This window comes from Bicyclus anynana, chromosome 15 (assembly GCF_947172395.1).
Source record: "Bicyclus anynana chromosome 15, ilBicAnyn1.1, whole genome shotgun sequence".
Lineage (NCBI taxonomy): Eukaryota > Metazoa > Arthropoda > Insecta > Lepidoptera > Nymphalidae > Bicyclus > Bicyclus anynana.
Window position 1 is genome coordinate 1,162,545 of NC_069097.1, and position 21,807 is coordinate 1,184,351.

General features: G+C 36.0%; 1 protein-coding gene across 1 annotated transcript in view; it reads left to right on the top strand.

Annotated features, from left to right (window-relative positions):
• The first annotated feature begins 894 nt into the window (after positions 1-894).
• The window catches only part of LOC112043431 (protein embryonic gonad), a 158,271-nt gene continuing 137,358 nt past the window's right edge, over positions 895-21,807 (top strand). The window contains exon 1 of the mRNA XM_024078838.2: positions 895-1,195. Within this exon, the coding sequence (XP_023934606.1) occupies positions 1,148-1,195 (48 nt within the window). The 5' untranslated portion in view covers positions 895-1,147. The remainder of the gene's footprint in view (positions 1,196-21,807) is intronic.

The following is a 21,807-nucleotide window of genomic DNA, read 5'->3' on the forward strand; positions in this document are numbered from 1 at the left end:
ACCTGTACCTAACATACTTGTATATAAATATGATAGTAGACATCCATGTTTTATCTAACAGTAGGTAGGTATGACATTAACATATTTACCAATTAAAATTCATACGTAAAGGTTATGATATAACCTATTTATATACCCGATCAGGAAACTGGCAAGCGCCTCGGTTCCGGGATCATCGCTGACAATCTAATTTATTACCACCTAACAATAAAGCTACAATCGTATTAATTAAGTGTATGTCACAGCGCCCCTCTTGTGATCTACTAAACCCCCACTTTGGGGCATTGCCCCAGTAACGGTACAGGCGGGGCCTGCGCGGCTTACGCCAATCGCCGGGCAAGCAGCGCACGCGCCGATCATCTAAACGAATGATCTAGCGTTCATGTCATTTCGCGACCGCCCGATTGGTCCGTGATAAAATTTGCCACCGCTCGATTTCGGTGATCTAGTTTCACACGCGCGGGCGTTGATTTATCACCGATAAATGTCATGTGTTCAAAAAATTCTTGACTTTTCGACCCGACTTTGACCTAATTAATGATATTACAGTACATTTCGAAACAATCGAAATCTTTCATAATTCATAATAAACCGTTACAGTACCTGGAGGCATATGCATAAAAGGGCCATCGATAAAACCCGAAGAGCCACCTGCGCTCCAAACAAATAAATTACTAAGAAGCATCGCACCGACAAAATAGCCGGTCATACGGTACGTGTTTTATGGACCCATAGAGAAAGTAACGGGAACCTGTGAACGCGACCTTCCCACCCGATGCCCGCGTGCCGACTGACAGATGAGCGGTAACGCGGTTTAACCTCTGATAATAAGAGGGAGGGGGACGGGTATAGGGGGCTGGGTGAGTGCGAGCGGGATGGGAGACGTGTCTTCTTCGGCGATCGTGAAGTGCAAGATGAGTGTACAGTCACACACGAACCACATTCGAGTGAGCCTCGGGTCTCGAATACGAACCGTATCGCGTTGCGCGTACGCTAAGACGCGCGCGCTCCATTTACGAATTTGCGCGGCTGCGGACATTTTCGCAACTTTTTTTTTTAATTTAGTGTACTCTGTGTTCAAATTTAGTGTTAAGTGGCCATATTATGAATTAAAAAAAACAGTTGAGTGAAGCAAACTTTTCATTTTATGAAAACTGAGGAGGTTTCGTTGTTGCCAGATTTTCCAAACACCACGGTGAGTTTTAATTTTTTTTTTCAAAAATCTTTTTATTCTTTGAAAACGTAGTAATAAAGACAGGGCATAAGTAAATCTCTTATTTCTTTTCGCTCGCTATATTTATTTAGGGAATTAATAAGATATTGGTCATTTGAATTTTTCTTCCAGTTTGAAAAATTGTTCATAGATGTTTTAAAGTTATAATAAAAGATGTCTACGATTCGTCGTTACCTTACTGTTCCATGATGGAATAAAGGTTTAATAAAGACTTTTATTTTTAAATATAAATAAATATACAATGTTAAAAATTTCACAGATTAACTTTCTTAGTTACATTTAGAACTTTTAGCCTGGGAAATCGAAAGAAAACCATAATCTCAAGAACTTTATTTATTATTTTTTGCTTGTATTATGGAAATTATTTTAAAAAAAAATCTGTTACTGTTCTGTACTATTCAATTCGGAGATTGTTTTTACGTTAATGAGTGATGAAATTCGTTTAAATATGTAAGAAATATTAGTAAGTTATATCAAGGAGTTGCAGGTTCAATTCCTACACCCTAACCAATTGAAATTAGAATAACTTAATAAGATATGATTACTTTAGTGTCTCAAACGGTAAAGGAATAACATCATGAGGAAACCTGAATTAGTGAATACCTAAGATTTTTTTTTTAATTCTCTACGTGTTTGAAGTCCAATCCGTATTGGGCCAGCATTGTGAACTATTGGCCTAACCCTCATTTTTCTCTTTTTGACAGGAGACTCGTTCTCAACAGTGAGCCAAATGTGGGTTGATAATGATGATGAATTATTATAAAAAATATTAGCATTTTATTTCGCGTCGGTTTAGTGGATAGTACCTACTTACTAATCATGAGAGGTACTCGTTACTGGATGAAAATGTTGGAATTTTCTACTTATCTTTCTTTGCTTATATTAAGTTGGTGCTGTTATATATTAGCTTGATTACTGTGTAACGACTATTAATACAGGGACAGGCTTCCCACCTTATATGAGAGGATTTGTAACTAATAACCACGGCGGTTGTTATTACGGTCCAATGTATGTTGGCGGGTTTTGGATTATAATGTTTGGATTTTCAACAATCACTACCGGACGTAGTAATTTTGATGGCCTTCGCGACGCAGTGGTGTGCGCGGTGGATTTACAAGACAGAGGTCCTGGGTTCGATCCCCATCTGGGCCGATTGAGATTTTCTTAATTAGTCCAAGTCTGGCTGGTGGGAGGCTTTGACTAGTTACCACCCTACCGACGAAGACGTACCGCCAAGCGATATAGCGTTCCGGTACGATGTCGTGTAGAAACCGAAAGGGGTGTGGATTTTCATCCTCCTCGTAACAAGTTAGCCTCCATCTTAGATTGCATCATCACTTACCATCAAGTGAGATTATAATAAAGGGCTAACTTGTAAATAAAAAATAAAAAAAAACGTTACTGATACCTAATGACAGACGCCGATGGTTGATGTGCCTCCCAAGACACTCTCCCGAGAAGCTAAAATGAATTTAAATAATGGGCTAAATTAATCTGCTTAATAACATAGGCTATATTATATCCCCGTATTCCCACAACAACAGTTAAACGCGGGTGAAATTCCGGGGGATCCGCTATGCACTAGAGACACAATACCTACATGAGTGATGTGTAATATGCTAGAAGAATAAAGCACGAGAAAGTGCAATCATAAAGCTTACCACCACCCTTTATGTGACGACCACGACCATTCTGTCACACTATTGACACAAAGAAGAAATGATATGTTTCAACTTCAAAAGCACGAGAGGAATGGTAATTACAAAGCTTCCCATCAACCCTTAGTGACGGCGAACACTCAGTCAAGAGTGACCACGAAGACATGTTAAAGTCACAACTTAAAAATATTTCGAAAGAACCTTCGACATAGTTGATTCGAATCCGTGACCCGATGTAATCATGCAACACAAACATGAGATGATCCCATGGGGTCAGATCACGTGTGATTGATTACGATTACGATCGTACGATTATGATTGCGATCGTAAAGTTATTACGGTAATTCTTTGACACGCAACCTTTGCGGCCTTGTCTTTGAATTACACAATGCACTGATAATAATAATATATTATGTTTGTAATGTACCTGTCTTCTGTAATTTTATTTTAAATAAATATACTTTGTCTTAATTTAAAATAGGTGATAGCCATGAAAAGATACTGTTTATACAATGATATCAAAACTGCATGGAGTCAATATTGAATTGTAATTACTTGTAGAGATGTTATGCTGTTGCAACTTCATAATTACACAGTTGCCACTAACATTTAATTAATGTGAAGGGAATGGATTTATCAAATGAGTATTTGGTAGCATAGTATGAGTGAATAAACTTTGACTTTACAAAAGCAAAGAAAAATATTTATAGATAGGGCTTTTTTTGACAGATGTCGTCAAAAACTCAAAACCGCAATTTATTTCAAGTACTACTAATTTCTCTACTACAATTAATTTAATATAGTGAAAACTCTACCATCGGTGCGGAAGGCAAGTTCTGCTGAGAAAAGGGGGAACACTTAATGCCTATTTTTGCCGCCAAGCAGCATTGTTCATGCGAAAAGCACAGTTGCCAGCAAAAATAGTCGTATTACAGGCATATGAGGCTCTTGACACGTAACCCTAAAGGACATAGTAATATGATATAGGTATTCGGAGGATGTTTGGTCATATAAGTAACGGTTTTCCGCTTAAGATCACATTTATCATCAGACTGAGTTGCTAAGTACTAGTAAGTATACTTGTACTTATAATGTATTCTGTGTTATACTTAAAACATAATACCTATTTAGAGTATATTTCGACTAGTCCAGTCCCAGATGGTAAGATCAAATTAGCAATATTATATGTATACAAAGAATGAATAAATGCTATAAATATAAAATTCACAGTTAAAATTTGGCAGATATACGAACATAAATAATATCTATGTTTCTTTGTCTTAATTTTTTACTATTATTGCACTATTAGAAATCATTTCTCGATATTATAAAGTTGATAACTTTCCTAATGACAATGATTTAGGGAAGCGATCTGGTTGTTCTTCCTTTTGCACACAAAACACAATGAAGTTGTAAAACTAAAAATTATAAGCTGTAGTATTTTTTTTAAACAGCAACAGCTGAGTTCCTTATAAGCTTTTTCCCTAGAATTTTGGAATCTGCTGAAAGATTAACTTGCGATAAGTTTGATTTTTCCAAATCTGGCAGGCTAACAATGGTGTAAATTTATTAATTTTATATTAAAATAAAAAATATGCAAACAAAGCCAAATGTTAATAGTTAGTCGATCTAATCCAATAAAATGTGACAACGCCGTTTAAATCTTTAATGAGATTGTGAGAAGCATAAATATTTGGTTTAAATCCGGCGCAGCTGGTACGAGTAGGATTTCTTTATTGACGGAGCTATAAATTATCCTTTCTCGTTCAAATCTAGATCTATCTTAATTTTAGTAATCATAAAACTAGCAGAATGTAGAACCGCTTTAATATATTAAACATCAATAACTTAACGGTTGTTTTTTATAAAACTTTTACACATATAGTTATGATGATGGAACAAATACTCGTAGATATAAGTGAAAACCACCAAATATAGTTTAGTATTGACGACCTCCGTGGCGCAGTGGTATGCGCGGTGGATTTACAAGACCCAGGATCTTAAACGAAAAGTCACTCATCACGAAATCTCGAAAAGCCGCTTGTTGTAGAACGACGAAGTTTCAATGAGGAGAGTATAGTTGTAAATGTTCATTAAGAATGAATTTTGCGACAGGGCCGTTCGCTAGTAGTAATATATTAAGACTAGCTGACGCCGCGTAGTTTCACCCGCGTGGTTCACGTTTCCGTGGGAATACGGGGATAATATATAGCTTAAAGTCTTCCTCGATAAATGGGCTATCTAACACTGAAAGAATTTTTCAAATCGAATCGGTAGTTTCTGAAATTACCGCGTTTAATCAAATAAACTATTCAGCTTTATAATATTATTATAGATAATAATAGATATAAAAATATTAAATACTAGCCGACGCCCCGCGACTTCATCCGCGTATTTCGCGTTCTCGTTTGTGTTAAAATAATTTTCAAATTCGGGTCATTAGATCTAGAGATACCACACACCTTTACCACTACAAAGTTTACCTTTTTATAATATTAACACAGATGAATATAGCGCATGTTTTAGTTATTGGAATCATATTATTATGAATAAATCGTTTGTTAGAACGTGATGTCATTAAAATGACAAGCATTAATAACAGGTCAGACCAAGATCAACAAAAAATGTGTATTTATTATTTGCATCGGGTTATACAACCTTATAAAAGTTATGAGAGCTAATGGCTAGTTGTTAATCGTATCGTGTGGTCCCGGCTTCGAGTCCTGGATCAGACAAATCAAATAGTTTTTTTTTGTTTTAGATGAAAACACAAGATTGATATAGGGAAAGTGCATTGAAGTGTTCTTATCAGCATTCATTGTAGATTATACCTACTTACTTATGATTTCATTATATTTTTTTTTAATAAAGAATAAGCTCGCGCTTAACCACGATCTCTGATGGTAAGTGTAGATGTGGCCCAAGGTAGAAGATGTCTATTCACTTTCATCTTAAAGTTGCCCAGGTTGTTAATATTAAGTTTTATTCATTAAAATAATTATAAATATTGGTCGCTAAGTACAAGATTATTGCTAATTATAAACATGATATTTGAAACTAATTTTATAAATATGAGACTATAGACTAATGTAAAATTCCCAATTTCGAGACGAGAAAGTTATTGACACAATTTAGGGTAATGGTGATAACAGAGCCTGTGAAAAATATTATGCCGATATAGATAGATAGAAAAGTGACTAACTTGGAAACTTATTTAAAAAAACCAATTCGCGCTTGACAAAGCATGATTAATGTAAGTAATTAATTTTACTTTTAAATACAGTCTCAGACTATGATAATAAATGTGCTAGGTATCATAAAAATGCACGTTCTGATTTCCAGTTGATATTAAAATGTCAACGCGTTTTATAATTTAATCGTTTTTTCTATTAAATTTTAATGTTTTTGGGCGTGGCCGATGAGGGTGGACTCTCGACACAACGCAGTTGATAGCGAAAATTATGCATTTCGATTTTATGACAAAATTTATTAACTTAAATTTAAGTACAAGTAGTAACTAAAAAAATTTTCTTGAGAAGCTTGATGTCCTAATATATTTTAATTACCTTACCTTACCTTATCAGCCGATAGACGTCCACTGCTGGACATAGGCCTCTTGCATGGACCTCCAAGCACAACGATCTCGAGCCGCCAGCATCCAGCGGCTCCCTGCAACCCGCTTAATATCCTCGGTCCACCTAGTGGGGGGTCGCCCAACACTGCGCTTTCCGGTGCGGGGTCGCCATTCCAGCACCTTGGGGCCCCAACGTCCATCGGCTCTTCGAACTATGTGGCCCGCCCATTGCCACTTCAGCTTCGCGACTCGCTGAGCTATGTCAGTGACTTTGGTTCGTCTGCGGATCTCCTCATTCCTGATTCGATCACGCAGAGAAACTCCAAGCATAGCTCGCTCCATCGCCCGCTGAGTGACTTTGAGCCTTCTAATAAGGCCCATAGTCAGCGACCAAGTCTCGGATCCGTATGTCATCACTGGCAACACGCACTGATCGAAGACTTTCGTCTTCAAGCACTGAGGAATTTCGGACGAAAAGATGTCGCGGAGTTTCCCGAACGCTGCCCAGCCGAGCTGGATTCGGCGATTCACCTCTTTCTCAAAATTGGACCTACCTAACTGGACTGTGTGTCCTAGGTATATATATTCGTCTACAATTTCGAGCGCAGAGTCCTCAACAATAACTGGGTGGAGCGGTACATGAGTATTAGTCATGATCTTCGTCTTGCTCATGTTCATTTTTAGGCCCACACGTTGAGAAACCCTGCTGAGGTCGTTGAGCATGGTACTAAGGTCCTCCAGAGTCTCTGCCATAATGACTACATCATCGGCAAAACGTAGTTGAGTGATGTACTCACCATTGATGTTGATGCCAAATCCGTTCCAGTCCAGAAGCTTAAAGACATCTTCCAATGCAGCGGTAAATAGCTTTGGGGAGATCACATCTCCCTGCCGCACTCCTCGCTGCAGTTGGATTGGCCTCGTAGTCTGATCCTGTATACGGACTGACATGGTGGCGCTTTCATACAAACACTTCAACGCTTGAATGTACCTGTAGTCGATCCGGCATCTCTGAGGATCTCTATTTTAATTGCATTTCGCAAAATAACATTTGCTCTATAGTAGTAGGGTATTTCAGCATAGTAGAATAATATATAAAGCCATATGATTGTCGCAAGAAAGAAATGAAGCTCGAGTCTCCTCGAGACCCTTGAGTTTCTTGAAATAAACTCTCGTTGTAAGCAAAGTTTGAAATATACGATTGTCCCCAACAGCCATTAAATACCGTTTAAGCTCGTCTATCGTTTCGATACGTAGAAACACTCGCAGGGCTTAAAGTGCAACACCTTGTATAATTAAACAACAGAACATGAGTGCCGCTGAACAGAGCGTTTATGTAATAGCATTTGAGGCTCAAAACAGAAGCGGCGAGCGGGTGAAACTGAAAACTCTTTTTAAATACTTTCTTCCAAAATTATGAAATTTTACAATCAACAGTGACATAATTTTCATAATTTATTGTTGTAATTTGAACAACTGCAAAGTGGCAATTAGTTAGAGTATCGATATTAATAAAAAAATGTAATTAAATTAGGTTTTTATAGAACTTAAAATATCATAATCACACGAATACGCTCATAATTAAAATAAATTATATTAGACTTATATACATATTGCTAAGAATACAAAAAAAACATATTTTCCGAAAAATGTATATGCGTATGTTTTCAGAAAATAACTTTAAGACGTTTATCCAGTATTAATTTAATTGTCAATAACTCATGCTCTTGCATTAACGTATGCAATCAAAGTCGCGAGCAAACATACATTCTGTATTTGTAATATTGTTTTTTGTGTAAACACAAGTACAGTAATTTATAATTTTTAAACGTGTGAAAAACGTTTCTCGTTTTTTACTCGCACTGCAAAATATCATTTTCACATATCTTTTTTCCTTCTAGGCATTTTTGCGGTTTCCCATCTTTGCCTACCATCAGTCGATGACGGTGAATAATGAATGGAAACAAACTTTTTAGACTTCAATAAATAGCATGTCGATAATAATTTATTGAATCGCTTTCGCTTGTGAATTACCGTACATCACCACGGAACAAAGTAGAAAGTTTAACATCTAAGGTTTTAGTGCTAGCGTGCGGTCAGCACTGTCTACGTACTGTGATGACATTTTCACCTCTTTAAGAGACACATTATACTTGCGACTATCAATCGCGGAATCACGAGACAACGATCTCATTTGACGGTAAGTGGTGTTGTTGAAGCTTACAATGGAATCAGATGACCTAAAAGCCAGACAAACTCGCTGATACAATTGTTGTAAAGCCAAGTTTGTCTAGTTGACTGCGGAAAAGCCTTTGTAAAAGCTTCACGGCATAAGAAACAAGTATTACGTTTAACATAACTTTGCAGTCTTTCGTATACCTAAGCTTAACCAGAAATGCATTTAATCACTTTCTATGAATAGTAATACATAATAACAAGCGTTTATTTTGCACATTCTGAGAAAACATATTTAGGTATAATATTGGTAAAATATTTCAAATGATTACCTATTTTAGTAGAGTACCTAGAGGCCATAAAAGCGGAAGAGTCATAACCAACGACGATATATCCACTGCCACTAGTCCACTGTATAGCCAGGGTAAGGGTAGTGAGGAGATTTTGAGCTCAAACCCACCACATTGTATATACAAGCCAATACCGGTGATGACGTATAAATTTGTGACGATTACAGGGTGTATTTCGTAACCCGACAGAAAAATTAAACTTAAGACCTCATGATACTTAACCGCCTTGGATAACCAGTGGACCGATGGGACAGCATTTTTATTTAAACTCCGAAAATGCTTGCGCTTGACTACAATCAAGCTTGGTGGAAACCAATGTTGAGGTCTAGGTTGGAGCGCAGTTGCCTAGAAGATGCCTATTCACTCTTGCCTTGAAGGTGCAAAAATCGTAAGCGTCACATCTTCGTTGTCGTAGTTTTAGTAGCTAATTATGTTTTATATGTAAGACATTTTAAAACTGAGTTTATTATACAGTACACCCAGTGGAAAGTGGCTCCCGAGGTGCATGTAAGCCTACTGACATTATACTGATGTCCCACTGCGCCGAGTGCTGCGATGTTTCGAAACACACTTGTTTGCTATTAATGAAAGATACATATCGATTTTTTAAGTTTACAAAACTTTTCCGATAACTTTCTAATCGATATAAATAATCGATTAGTGTTCATTGATTATCTTTTACTGCGTTACGATGATTTTAGTTTTGGAACTGTTCATGTTTATAGCGTGTTTATTTTTTTTTTTTTGGGATTTTATCTAGAATTATGTTCCAGAGAATTTCAGTTTCCTAAAAAACCTTTTGACGGATACCCTCAATGTTAAATTTACAACGATAGTTTTCAAAGCTTGTCGCGTATTATAATTAAATCTGAATTTATGTATTTGCAGGTCGAATGATGTACCTTCTCCTATTTGCATGAGTGTTTTTGAGTGTTGAGTGTAGTTAATATAAATATACCTTATAAGTTTAGTAAAAGTTAGGATTACTTGTACATTACATACGTATTAATTTTAATTATTATTATTAACCAGCTTAAGAGTAGTCAGTCGGTTATAAATAAATGCAACATATACATATGTAAGTTAGTTTAATCTTTATTCACTCTCATTATAGCTATCCTTGCTACAGTTCCCTAGAAGTGAACAAAAAGTCGGTGAATTAAAACAAGTTTTAATCGTCGCCATGATTAACCCGCCGTGAGTGAGGTGGGGTATCTCATACCCGGCGATTTATAAAACGCTAAATATTTCAGAAGTTTACAATTCCTGGAACTCGACTGACTTAGTAGCTGAAGGGCGTGGTGCAGAGAGTGATTTTAAGTGATAGTAACGTCGGCGATGTGATTGCAGCATCAGCGGAAGAGTAAACAACACGTGAAAACCCAATATATACAGAATAAAACTGCTTTATCCTCCTGCTTAACAGAGATATATTTGTTTAGTAGGTATATTCTTTTGTTCTTACGTACTATGAGTGGCAGAGATGTAGGTAGGAGGTTAAATGATGATGATGACGATGATGATTAAATAAATATATTTTAGTAAAAAGTATTATTCCAAAGTCATTCCAGGTAACTAAATCAACAAATATATGTTGGGGTACGTCATACCCATCTCATAGTCGGTGTAACAAATTTTTCCCTCATTCACGCCGGGTTAACATTTCGAAGAAGCGCCCGCTGGAATATTTAGAGCGTCATAACTGCGCGTAACCTGATTTGTTCCTACTAGGCCGGGACTACACCATGTTTATATTAACTTACACCTATATTAAAAAACCAAAATTAGGATATTTAAAAAAATGTTTTTGACAATTATATATGCCTACCAAATGAAACAATAAAAGCATAACTTTTTCAAGTTGGTAATGACACTGCTTTTATTGGTAATAAAACTTAAAGCTACTTTATATTTTATTGTGGGATGTGGGATTTGCGATTTGTTCTCATAAGCTACGCGTGTTCGATAGGTTATTTAAAGTTTATGAATTTAATACTGCTGGTTAGATGTGTAAGTTACTAATTTAATGAAAATTTTTGTTTTGCTTTGGCCATACATTCTTTGCTATTGCTTATTTACAATTATTATCATTATGAACTCTACGCAGTCAACGTGGAATGTTTTGTTGTATTGTTGAAAGAAAAATAAGTTGTGAAAGTTCATAATGATCACTGAAGAAATTAATCAATTTTGTAACTCAAGAAAGCAGGCGGACCAAAAATAAAGGCTTTTCACTTTGTATATTTGCACAAAAAGATCCCATTACAATTAACTATGGTTTTTAGAGGTAATCTTTAAGCTTTGAATGAATGTAAAAGTTCATTAGAATTAGAATTAGTAAATAAACAATTGTGCAAATTTCAAAAAAGCAATCGGACCAAATAAAAGTCTGCCAATTAGTACAGGAAAGACCCCACTAAAAGAAAGTCTGGTTGTTTTTTTTCTTTCTTTCTAATAGTTCAACATGGTGGTACTTGTGGATTGGCAGATTTCACGTAGAGAATTAAGAAATTCTCAGATATGCAGGATACCTAAAGAATAAGAATACCTCATCAAGATGCTCTAGTATCGAAGTTAAACTTATGTAGAAAATTTATCTGTATGTAATCTTATTCTTTATACTTAATTCAATTCATATGTTTTAAATTAAAGGTGTAGACTAAGCTTAAAACAAGTAATGATCTCAAGCAACTGTCATAATTAACATTATTTCACGTCAGATCTAAACGCTAAACCTCTTTTATAAACGCTAAACATTACATACCAAAATTGGAAAACGAAATATTTATGAAACAATGTCTACTTCTTTCTTGCGCCCCTATAGGACCCGGACCTCGAATGTCGTACCGAAGAGTGAAGCTTAAATGTAGGCATCCACTTATCCGTATCATACGTATTGGACTCATCGCATTAAACGGATTTTTATTTTTAGGGTTTTAGGGTAGATAAAATCCGTCCGATGCAGATCAGTGGACGCAATTGTGTGACTTTCTTTCTACACAAAGAATACTAAAATTCATTTGATGCTATCCGTTCGATGCGTACGGTGTGGATCAGTGGATGCCCACCATAACACGTTTTTCTAATGTGAATTGGTGGGCTTAAGGAGGCTGTTTGACTTTATAACTATCACCAGTAGAAACTTGTGACAATGACTTGAACGGACGGCTTTATGCTGGGCCAGGAGGTTGAACAATCATCACTAAGCTAGAAATAAATTCATGATTCAAATGAAATCATTCTTCATGCCAGAATATGGTATATGAATATAATATTCGTATAATATATTTGAAATATTTAGGAACATCACCCCCAACGTCAGGCGGCTCAGTATTGTGATGTTTGGAAGTCCCTACAAAAGGTCTATGTCCTGCAGTGGACGTCCATTTTTTTAAAAGTATGACCAAAGACTTACATGCATCATCATCGTTATCAACCCATATTCGGCTCACTACTGAGCTCAAGTCTCCTCTCAGAATGAGAGGGGTTAGGCCAATAGTCCACCACGCTGGCCCAATGCAAATTGGCAGACTTCACACACGCAGAGAATTAAGAAAATTCTCTGGTATGCAGGTTTCCTCACGATGTTTTTCCTTCACTTCACTTCATTATTAATTTCTTATTATGTACATAACTGAAAAGTTGGAGGTGCATGCCCCGGACCGGATATGAACCTACACCTTCTGGAATCGGAGGCAGAGGTCGTAATGAGAATGTTGATTGATGAAAAATTCCTCATGTTTTTCTAAATTTGTGAATTTGACTAAAAACAAAACAAAATTTTAGCACGACGGGATACTTTAATTTGTATCATGTGATATTCTAAGTTCGTTTTCGAAGCATTCATAACGTATTGATTAACATTTAGTAAATATTATAATAATTATTAATTGCTCAAGATATATTGAAAAAGACATTCAAAATTTGACAAGATATATTCCAAATATAGTTTTCGATACATAAATTGCCGGATTACGTCCAAAGAAAAAGGTCAAAGCGTAGAAATGGTAAATTATGTGTGCGAGCTGTGTACCCGTTGATGTCTTTTATTTGTATAGCCATTTTGTTAAACGATCCATCATTCATTAATTACTTGTTGTTGCTCTAATTTTCAATTGCAACATTCATGGAAGGTTATATTGTTTGGTCTAGGAAACAGAGCATAGAATATAGCAGAATTTATCAATACTAAATTATCATAAACGCGAAAGAGCTTGTACAAATGAATGATAGGCTGTTTGATACTCTTTCACGCTAAAACTATTAAACCGATTTGGCTGTAATTTCAATCGAGCAAGATTATACAATGAAATAAATAAACACGTACTTGTACAAAACGATGCCTTTTTTTCCGCGATGTTTATTTGTTTTTAGTAAACAAATTTACAAAGATTTTCTCTGGAATTATATTCTAATAACTGTGAATTTATAAAATTAAAGAAGAAGTTACTTAAAAATTATAAAAAAAAAAAACATAATTAATTATGAATATTATACTCTAATTTTAGTATGTTTAAATTACTCATAATTGATGAGGGTTAATTAATAAAGTAAACGTATAAAGTAGAACAAAGTTCATGGCTCTTCTTACCATCAGATAAACTACTAGTTACGTCAACTATTACATTTTAAAGTAAATTAGCTAATACAAATTTAAATTCAATTAAAGGCATGCAATAGTATCGGTTAAGAAAATCTTCATTCACAAAAATGCAGTTCTTGTTTGGACGGTCAAGATTTAGTGTTATCGAATGAAATCGAATAAACAATTTGTTTTCTATGGTTATTACCCTATTTACGTATGCGTAGTTCAAATGAAATATTTTAGGCTGTTTATGGAAAGTTTATATGTAAAATTATGTATCAAACATTAGAAATTCCACTAAAGTGAATGAAAATATAAGCAATCGTTTTAATTTTCACCAGAAAAGCAGGATTCTGTTCAAAATTTAGAGCCTAATCAGCCGCCAAGAAGATTTATTATGTTTTGTTGTACTTAGAATAATCACAGGCACATGAGGATTATGTGGTTTTCACGAAGGTACGACTCCTGGGGCAGGGCAGCATATTATATTTCTTTAATTTTCGGTAAAATTTATTTCGCGAATCAGAGGTGTTAATGCCCGTACCTCGAAGGGTCGGTCTCGACCATTAATTATTAATATTAACATCTGATGGTTGGTGATCATGTAAGTATTTAACATTATCTCGTTAAGTTCACAAACACTCATTGGAGCAGCGTGATGGGGCTAAGTTCCATTTCCCCTCATTGAAGCCTGGTCTTGTAGGTTAAAATAAACTGATAATGATAAATAAACTTTCCTCAGTCAGGTACAATTATCATTAAACAACACAGATGTTTTTTTTCATTGTATTTAGTTGTGTGAAACCAAGTTACCCGTATTGGCTAAAGACCACACAGCGTTCGGTCCGGTAGCGTGTTTGCCGAGCCATATTTGTAATGTCAGAGGACAAGCCGTCACAAATATTTGACCACGTCTCGATCTCAACCAATAAAATAGTTTGTATGTAAATTCAAATTGAAATAAGGTCTTCTACGAATTTGTATAATTTGAAGTAGTTTACTTATATGACTGTACTAGCTATAAAATGTTGCAGCGGTTATAACTGTTGTCCATGCTGCTGGCACGTGCCGTATATTTTGTGCTATGATTTGTAATTAAACCGTATCCATTATTAAAAGTTCGAGTTGAATACCTATTTACACGTACAAGGTGAGTCTAAAATTGACACATTAATGTATCAAACGATATTTTTAAAACTTACCGTCCCGTCCGAGATAAAACAAGTAAAGTGTGCATTAAGCTTTACTCGTAAATGTCAGCAAGTGACAAGAGTGTTCGCGTTTAGTACAACTCTTTAAGGCTCCTCTTGCACTAGTCTACTAGACTATTGCGCTATAGTCATATTACTATGATTGGGCTGCAGCCAGATTTGCGACCACGACTACCACAGGACGTGAAGGATTTATGTCAGGCTGCTATTCACTCACGGACTGCCTACGTTTAGCTGGCAGGGCTACGTTCGCCGCAGCAGTACTAATGCGGGAGGGCTCATAGCAAATTGTACGTAACTTAGTCGCAACAAACAATCGTGCTGGCCCGGTCTGCGGCCAAGTGTGCGATGTTCGTGTTGGTTTCTTTAGTTAACCTGGTAGGTGTGGTCGTGGTCGTGGTTATGGTCGCCTAGTATTTGAGTTGCCTAAGATCATCAAAAAGCAAAAACTTATAATGAAATTATAAACATTTTAAATCTATGACGCATTATATGTTCCAAACGAAATAGCTGTCAAAATGTAGTGTTACATTATATCAAAACGCATACATGTTGCGAGTCGCTCTAATTTCAAATCAAATCAGACGCCGTTCACACGTCACGTCACGCCGATCCGTCAGGGGTCGAGCCGTGACGCGGTGTATGACCCGGATCATTGGGTTAGGGTATAAGCACACTAGACTTATTTTTAGGTATTAAGGAAATAATACTTATATAATACTTATAATATAATAATACCTGCCATTTCATCATCAGTTGGATATTAGGCGTCATGTCCTAACCTTGCCTTCTGATCAACTCGGTCTTCCCCTGCCACCGTGGTTCTCTTCAACTTTTTTGATGTCCACCAAGTAAGGGGTCGACTAACCCTTGCTTTATGTATGTTTCAAGTCAATGTTAAATGACGAAATTAAAGAAAATACTACATACAGTTTTTTAGGTAAAAAAAATTGTTAAAAAGCGATTTTATAGCCATTATTATTAAACGTTACTAATTGCCATATCTAGAACAACAACACCATAAAAAAATAAAAAAGCCCGTACTAAAAATTAGTAGAGCAAACGTCTTAGTAAAGAAAACCAACAATATCCATGGGATTTAGCACAAACCAAAACCATGGAGCAATTAAAGGCAGGTAGGTATATATTTTACATATTATGAAGTGTTTTCCTCGTACATCCATGGTCTAATTTAAACGATCACCGAGTGATGACCTCACAGGGCCCTCTTTAAATTCCGACCCGGCCGCCATCTTTGCCCAACTGTCATCCACGACGTGCGCCGTTGACGTGCCGTGTCAAAATGGCCGACGTTCTATGACGGACGAGTTAATTTGAATGATTCGAACACTTTAGCTTGCATTACATTTTATTAAACACTGATTATGTTAATATAGATCAGGGGTCAGAGATTTATTCGTACTCATAAAAACTAACAGATGTATATAAATGCACACATCATACAAATTTCATACTATAAATAACAAAAGTCTGTGCTAGCCACACATACTACAATTTATTATAGACAATAATTTGTTAGCCAATCATGCTCCTAACATGGATAAGTACGGTAGCCGTTTATGGAGTTTGGGTGGTGGTAATAAGGTGCCAACTTTCAAGGGTCAATATCATCATAATTTGATATTTTCAACGATATATCATTAAGAATCATGTCTCTAGTCGCAAAACCCTTAAACCGTGATTCACAGCAGCCGGCATTTTTTTGAAAAATATTACTATAGTAATATTTTTCAAAAAAATGCCGGCTGCTGTGAATCAAATGACTGAAATGATTTTAAAAGTTAAGCTGAGACAAATATTTTATAAATATATTTTTTTTACTTTAGCTAAGGGTCTAAATTAATATTTAAAATCGGTTACCTTTCAACGCCACCACAGTCCGAATACCATAATGGCTTACGTCCTTATCTACGGTTAGGAGTATAGACTAACTTCTGTCTATCATAAAATGAGGTTTGTCTAGCTGTAGCAGGCTCTCAGTTCACTAGAAATGGAATTTATAATTTAGGGTGGTCTGTATTGGTAGAAATCTGTCGAATATTTTTTATTTGTTTAGATGATGATTGATAGAGCAACCTGGTGGTAAGTGCAAAACCATCGCATCTACTTCTATACTATACAACCTTCTTTTATTCAGAAAACTACAACTAAATTTAAATTCAGGACCTCCTAGATTTATCTATACACCCTCTAGGCTAGCGTGTTTATGCAAGACGTCACCATAGACTATTTTTTTATTCTTTCCAAGTTATCCCTTCAGTACAATCTCACTGATGGTAAGTGATAATGCAAGCTACTCGTAACATATTAAGAGTTGGATGAAAATCCACACCCCTTTCGGTTTCTACGCGGCACTGTACCGTGCGTGGTGGATTTACTAGGCGGAGGTCCTGTGTTCGATCCCCGGCTGGGCAGATTGAGATTTTCTTAATTTGTCCAGGTCTGGCTGGTGGGAGGCTTCGGCCGTGGCTAGTTACCACGCTACCGGCAAAGACGTACCGCCAAGCGATTTAGCGTTCCGGTACGATGCCGTGTAGAAACCGAAAGGGGAGTGGATTTTCATCCTCCTCTTAACAAGTTAGCCTGCTTCCATCTTAGACTGCATCATCACTTACCATCAGGTGAGATTGTAGTCAAGGGCTAACTTGTAAAGAATAAAAAAAAAAACTTTTCACGTGAACGCTGAATGTGTGTAGTGGTGAAATCGCATGAAAATCCGTCAAGTAGTTTTGAGTTTATTATAAACAGAACAATTGTGAACGCGGCGTAGGACTTTATTTTATAATATGTAAAATATGAATAGATCTATAGACTGTCATTTTTTATTAAAACAATATACTTGTATCTATTTTAAGGCGAAAAAGTAAAAGGAATTATTATAGCCTGCCTATTCACAAGTACCTATACCTAATAGAATTATATTGCACTTTCTCACTAACGTGTCTGTGTCCGTCTGTACATTGATGAGTAATGTGAGCACTTCAGGCGAGCATCTCAGAAATAAACTAAATAACAATCATACGCGACCGGCTCCCGTATTAAGTAACATAGATGCAAATGAACGCGCCATTACTTTTTTTTTATTTGTATTTTTTATGGTGGCGAGTTAAGTTCTTTTTAGTTTAAGTTTGCTTTACAAATAACTTAATAGGTAATTTATTTTATATTACTATTTTTACTTATTGCAATACACTGAAATTATTCGGCCGATTTTCGCATTTCCATTCTATAAATGATTTAAGCTTCAGAATTTAAACTCAAGATAACTGTTCAACTATTCTTGTAACTATTCCAAACGTCAAGCTTTTTGCTTATTCGAGCAGATAGCGTGAACCATGCGAGTCATATTCAGATGTCATTACTAATATTTCAACTACTTTAACAAAAACCATTTTTTTTATTTTTCTACCTAGTAAAAGTACCTCTCTGACCCATATAATTGTTTGATTTTTAATGTACCTAATACATTTTTTGCCGCCACTCATAAAAAAATAAATAAGTACAATGTTTATTCAACCAAAAATAAAATAAGTTCGATCAATTATATTTTAATTTTTTTTTAAGATTGCAACCATCGTCATCGCAATGCAATTATCACATTCCGTAATACGGGAGCAAGGAAATGATTCACCCAGTGTTACATAACGTACCAATCTAGCTCGCACAGTGCCGTGTTTATGATTCAGAGTGACAATAGTCGTCTGCCACTTTTCCTTATTATCTATACTCTGGAGGTTTGTTGTTTTCACCTAAAAATAAAACCTAAGGCTCACTAAAAGATTTAGATAACATCACAATCTAATAATTCTAAAACAACTGAATGGATTTGATTGAAATTAGATACAGAGATAGATTGAAGACCAGAAAGGACAAAGGCTACATTTTTTTTATAATGACAGGAACTGAATTTACGCAGGCGAAACCGCAGATAAGCTAATAAAAGAAAGCTTAATATGGCAGAAAAGTATTCTTTCTCACACGCAATTATTTTTAATTTATTATATTTAATACTTTTTATTTGTACACCACAATAATAAGAAAACAAGCGAAACATAAAAAGAAATAGAATACAAAACGCGGCCTTATCGCTCAGTAGCGATTTCTACCAAGCAAACTTAGGCTTGGGAACTTATATTAGGACATTAATCTGTAGGTGGTATGTACCTAATAATAATTTACACTATACAATCAAATAAATCGAACGATACACGTTAAAAGCTCCTTAAATAAATTTTTTATTCAGTTTTACCAAAAATGTGAGTGGATTTAGAGTAACTTGTATTATGTATTCTGTGGTAATGTTTAGTTATTAAATTGTCGAAATTTTCATATACATTTGCAGTATCATAAGTATAAATCATTATTTATGTGTAGGTAAATCGTTATTTTTATGCTAGCTTTAGGCAGGCTGTAGAACGCAGTCATATACTAATAAAAAAACGAGTCTATGGATGGAGTCCAAACCAGAAAGATTATAGAATCCTAACATGATTGCCGGGGGTATCATATGACCAATATGTTGACGTTTGCCGGAAAGTCAAATGCCCTGTATACAAGGGTATACAAGACGGAAAACCAAGTGAAGCCGATTTAATCTGGATTGAACCAGTGGACAAAATATTACATCTAGTCTAGACCTAGCTTTAGACCACACGTTTGATGAGTAACAAAGTAACATAGAGAGTAAAGCCTAGAAATTTGTATCGCACAGGGAAACTTGACAATAGGTCTATACAAACGGTCGTAAAGCGAGCCGCACAAAACCACCATCACTTTCCGCCACTCGTAAACTGACGTACCATTTCTCGCTGAAATGATTCAATGACCTTTTTCAATGCACTGTCACATTACCTTTAGGAACTTTACAAACAAAGTATAAGTACATGTACAAAAGAAAGGACAACTGTGATCTACTTGTTATAATTATAAATTATAATTACAATTTTAAGAAATTGAATATCACTTGTCTCAAACGGTGAAGGAAAAACATCGTGAGGAAACTTGCATAACTGAGAATTTTCTTAATTCTCTGCGTGTGTGAAGTCTGCCAATTCGAATTGCGTTAGCGTGGTGGTCTAAGGCCTAACTGCTTTCTTTCTGTGAGGAGACTAGTGTTCAAACATGTAGTTTACAGTTGTACGATTTCATGAAATAGTACAGACAATATATTCTTATAGATCGACAATTAGCCGAAAGATACACGGTATTATAAACAGTTTTTCATTAATTGACAAATAGTTTTCAACTGCACTCTCACCTGATATTAGGTGACCAGTCTAAGATGGTACATGAAAGAGGTAGAAGTTAACGAGTATTTTACCACTGACGGTATCTACGCGGCATCGTACTGGTACGCTATATTGCTTGAGAGTAGTAGTGACCTGAGCAAATTTAGATTTTATTTTTATTATTTACGAGGTAATCTACTTGACTACAATCTCACCTGATGGTAAGTGATAAATGAACCCGAGCTGAGAATCAAACCTGCGAACCACAGTACTATGAGCACCAGAGAGGTCGTCAAAAGATAGATACGAGTACGAGTAACGATGGAGAAACGAAATAAACCTCCAAGTGTTGTGTTTATTAACGCGCAATAAAAAGTCGAGTGTTCCTAAAACAAGACCACCCATTAAGATCAACAAAGTATCACAAAGGGCCGAACAAAACGCATGCATTCGCACGCGGACTTCACAATGGAAGGCGATAGGCGCGATCGTAAAGCTGTTCCCAACGCGAGATGGCACTCGGCGCGTCATAAAACAGGGAAACCTTCTTTCTCTAGGTGAAATGATTCGTTGACCCCGTAAGGGCCTTTGACATACAAGTATGCGTAGTGCACTGCACAAGGTTTTCTAAATCTAATAGACAGAGAGCCAGCGACAGCCAGACGTTCGTCATTTAATAAAATCTGAAAGTTTGTCAGCTCATGCTCCTACCGTTTGGACCGTGGTGGCTTTGGGAGATAGCAAGTCGCGGCAACCCTTCGAAAAACACCATTTTTGATGTGAAACATCTATAGCCGCACGTAAAATTTTTGGCGTGGCGACGCATGCCGTGGCGACGCTATTTGATGGTATATATATACAGTCTATATGCAGTAGTGTGTACGGTGTGGCAACGCGTCGCCATGCGCAATTCTTTCTCACTTGATCCGTCGTTAAGCCATCTCTCTCGCTACACTAAGCTCGGATACCTATAGTGTATACTCCGTAGTGTATACACATACAGTGTTGTTTAACTTATACAAAATAATGTCGATGTTTTACATCTGACGGCTCAAATTTTTATTTAATTTGGAACTTCAAGGGTCTCTAGCGAAGGGTTGCCATGAAGCCAAGTGTCTGACAAATGGGGATATCATTATTCATATTATGCCGATAAAAATATAAAATAATTACACTTTTTACTTACAAGGTTGACCTCCCAAAGCCATCATTATCCAAACTTCATAACTGGCTACGTACTTTTAGATTTGATAAAATGACCAAGATCTTGGGGTTCACGGGTTCTTAGAGTACAGAAAAAGATGAATATTTGGGAATGATGAATTCGTGTAAATTCTTTTTAAGTCACTTAAGGAAATAGGAATTAATTTTCACAGGTAGTACTTGATTTGATATAGACTGTATAAAGTTGCTCGAGAGTTGGACTTCGACTGAAATGGACATTGACAACAATATAATTTGTGAAATATGTGAGATCATTCCTGATGCACTCATGACTGTGTTTGGAATCAAATGTCTGGATTAAGTCAGAAATCGGGAATCTACGATTCTACACGTAACTAACTTTATTTTGGAAATATTTTTCTGCAGTCTGTTTATCTTTTTTTTTCGACGAAACCAAAACGTATTTACTCCCATGGATGAAAAATAGTTCAGTATTATTAAATTTCATGTGTAGACATTTACGATATTACGTACCTACTACGTATTTATAATCTGTATTAGCAACAGGCTTAGAGAGTTTGTTATTTAACAATCATGTCGGTATTGC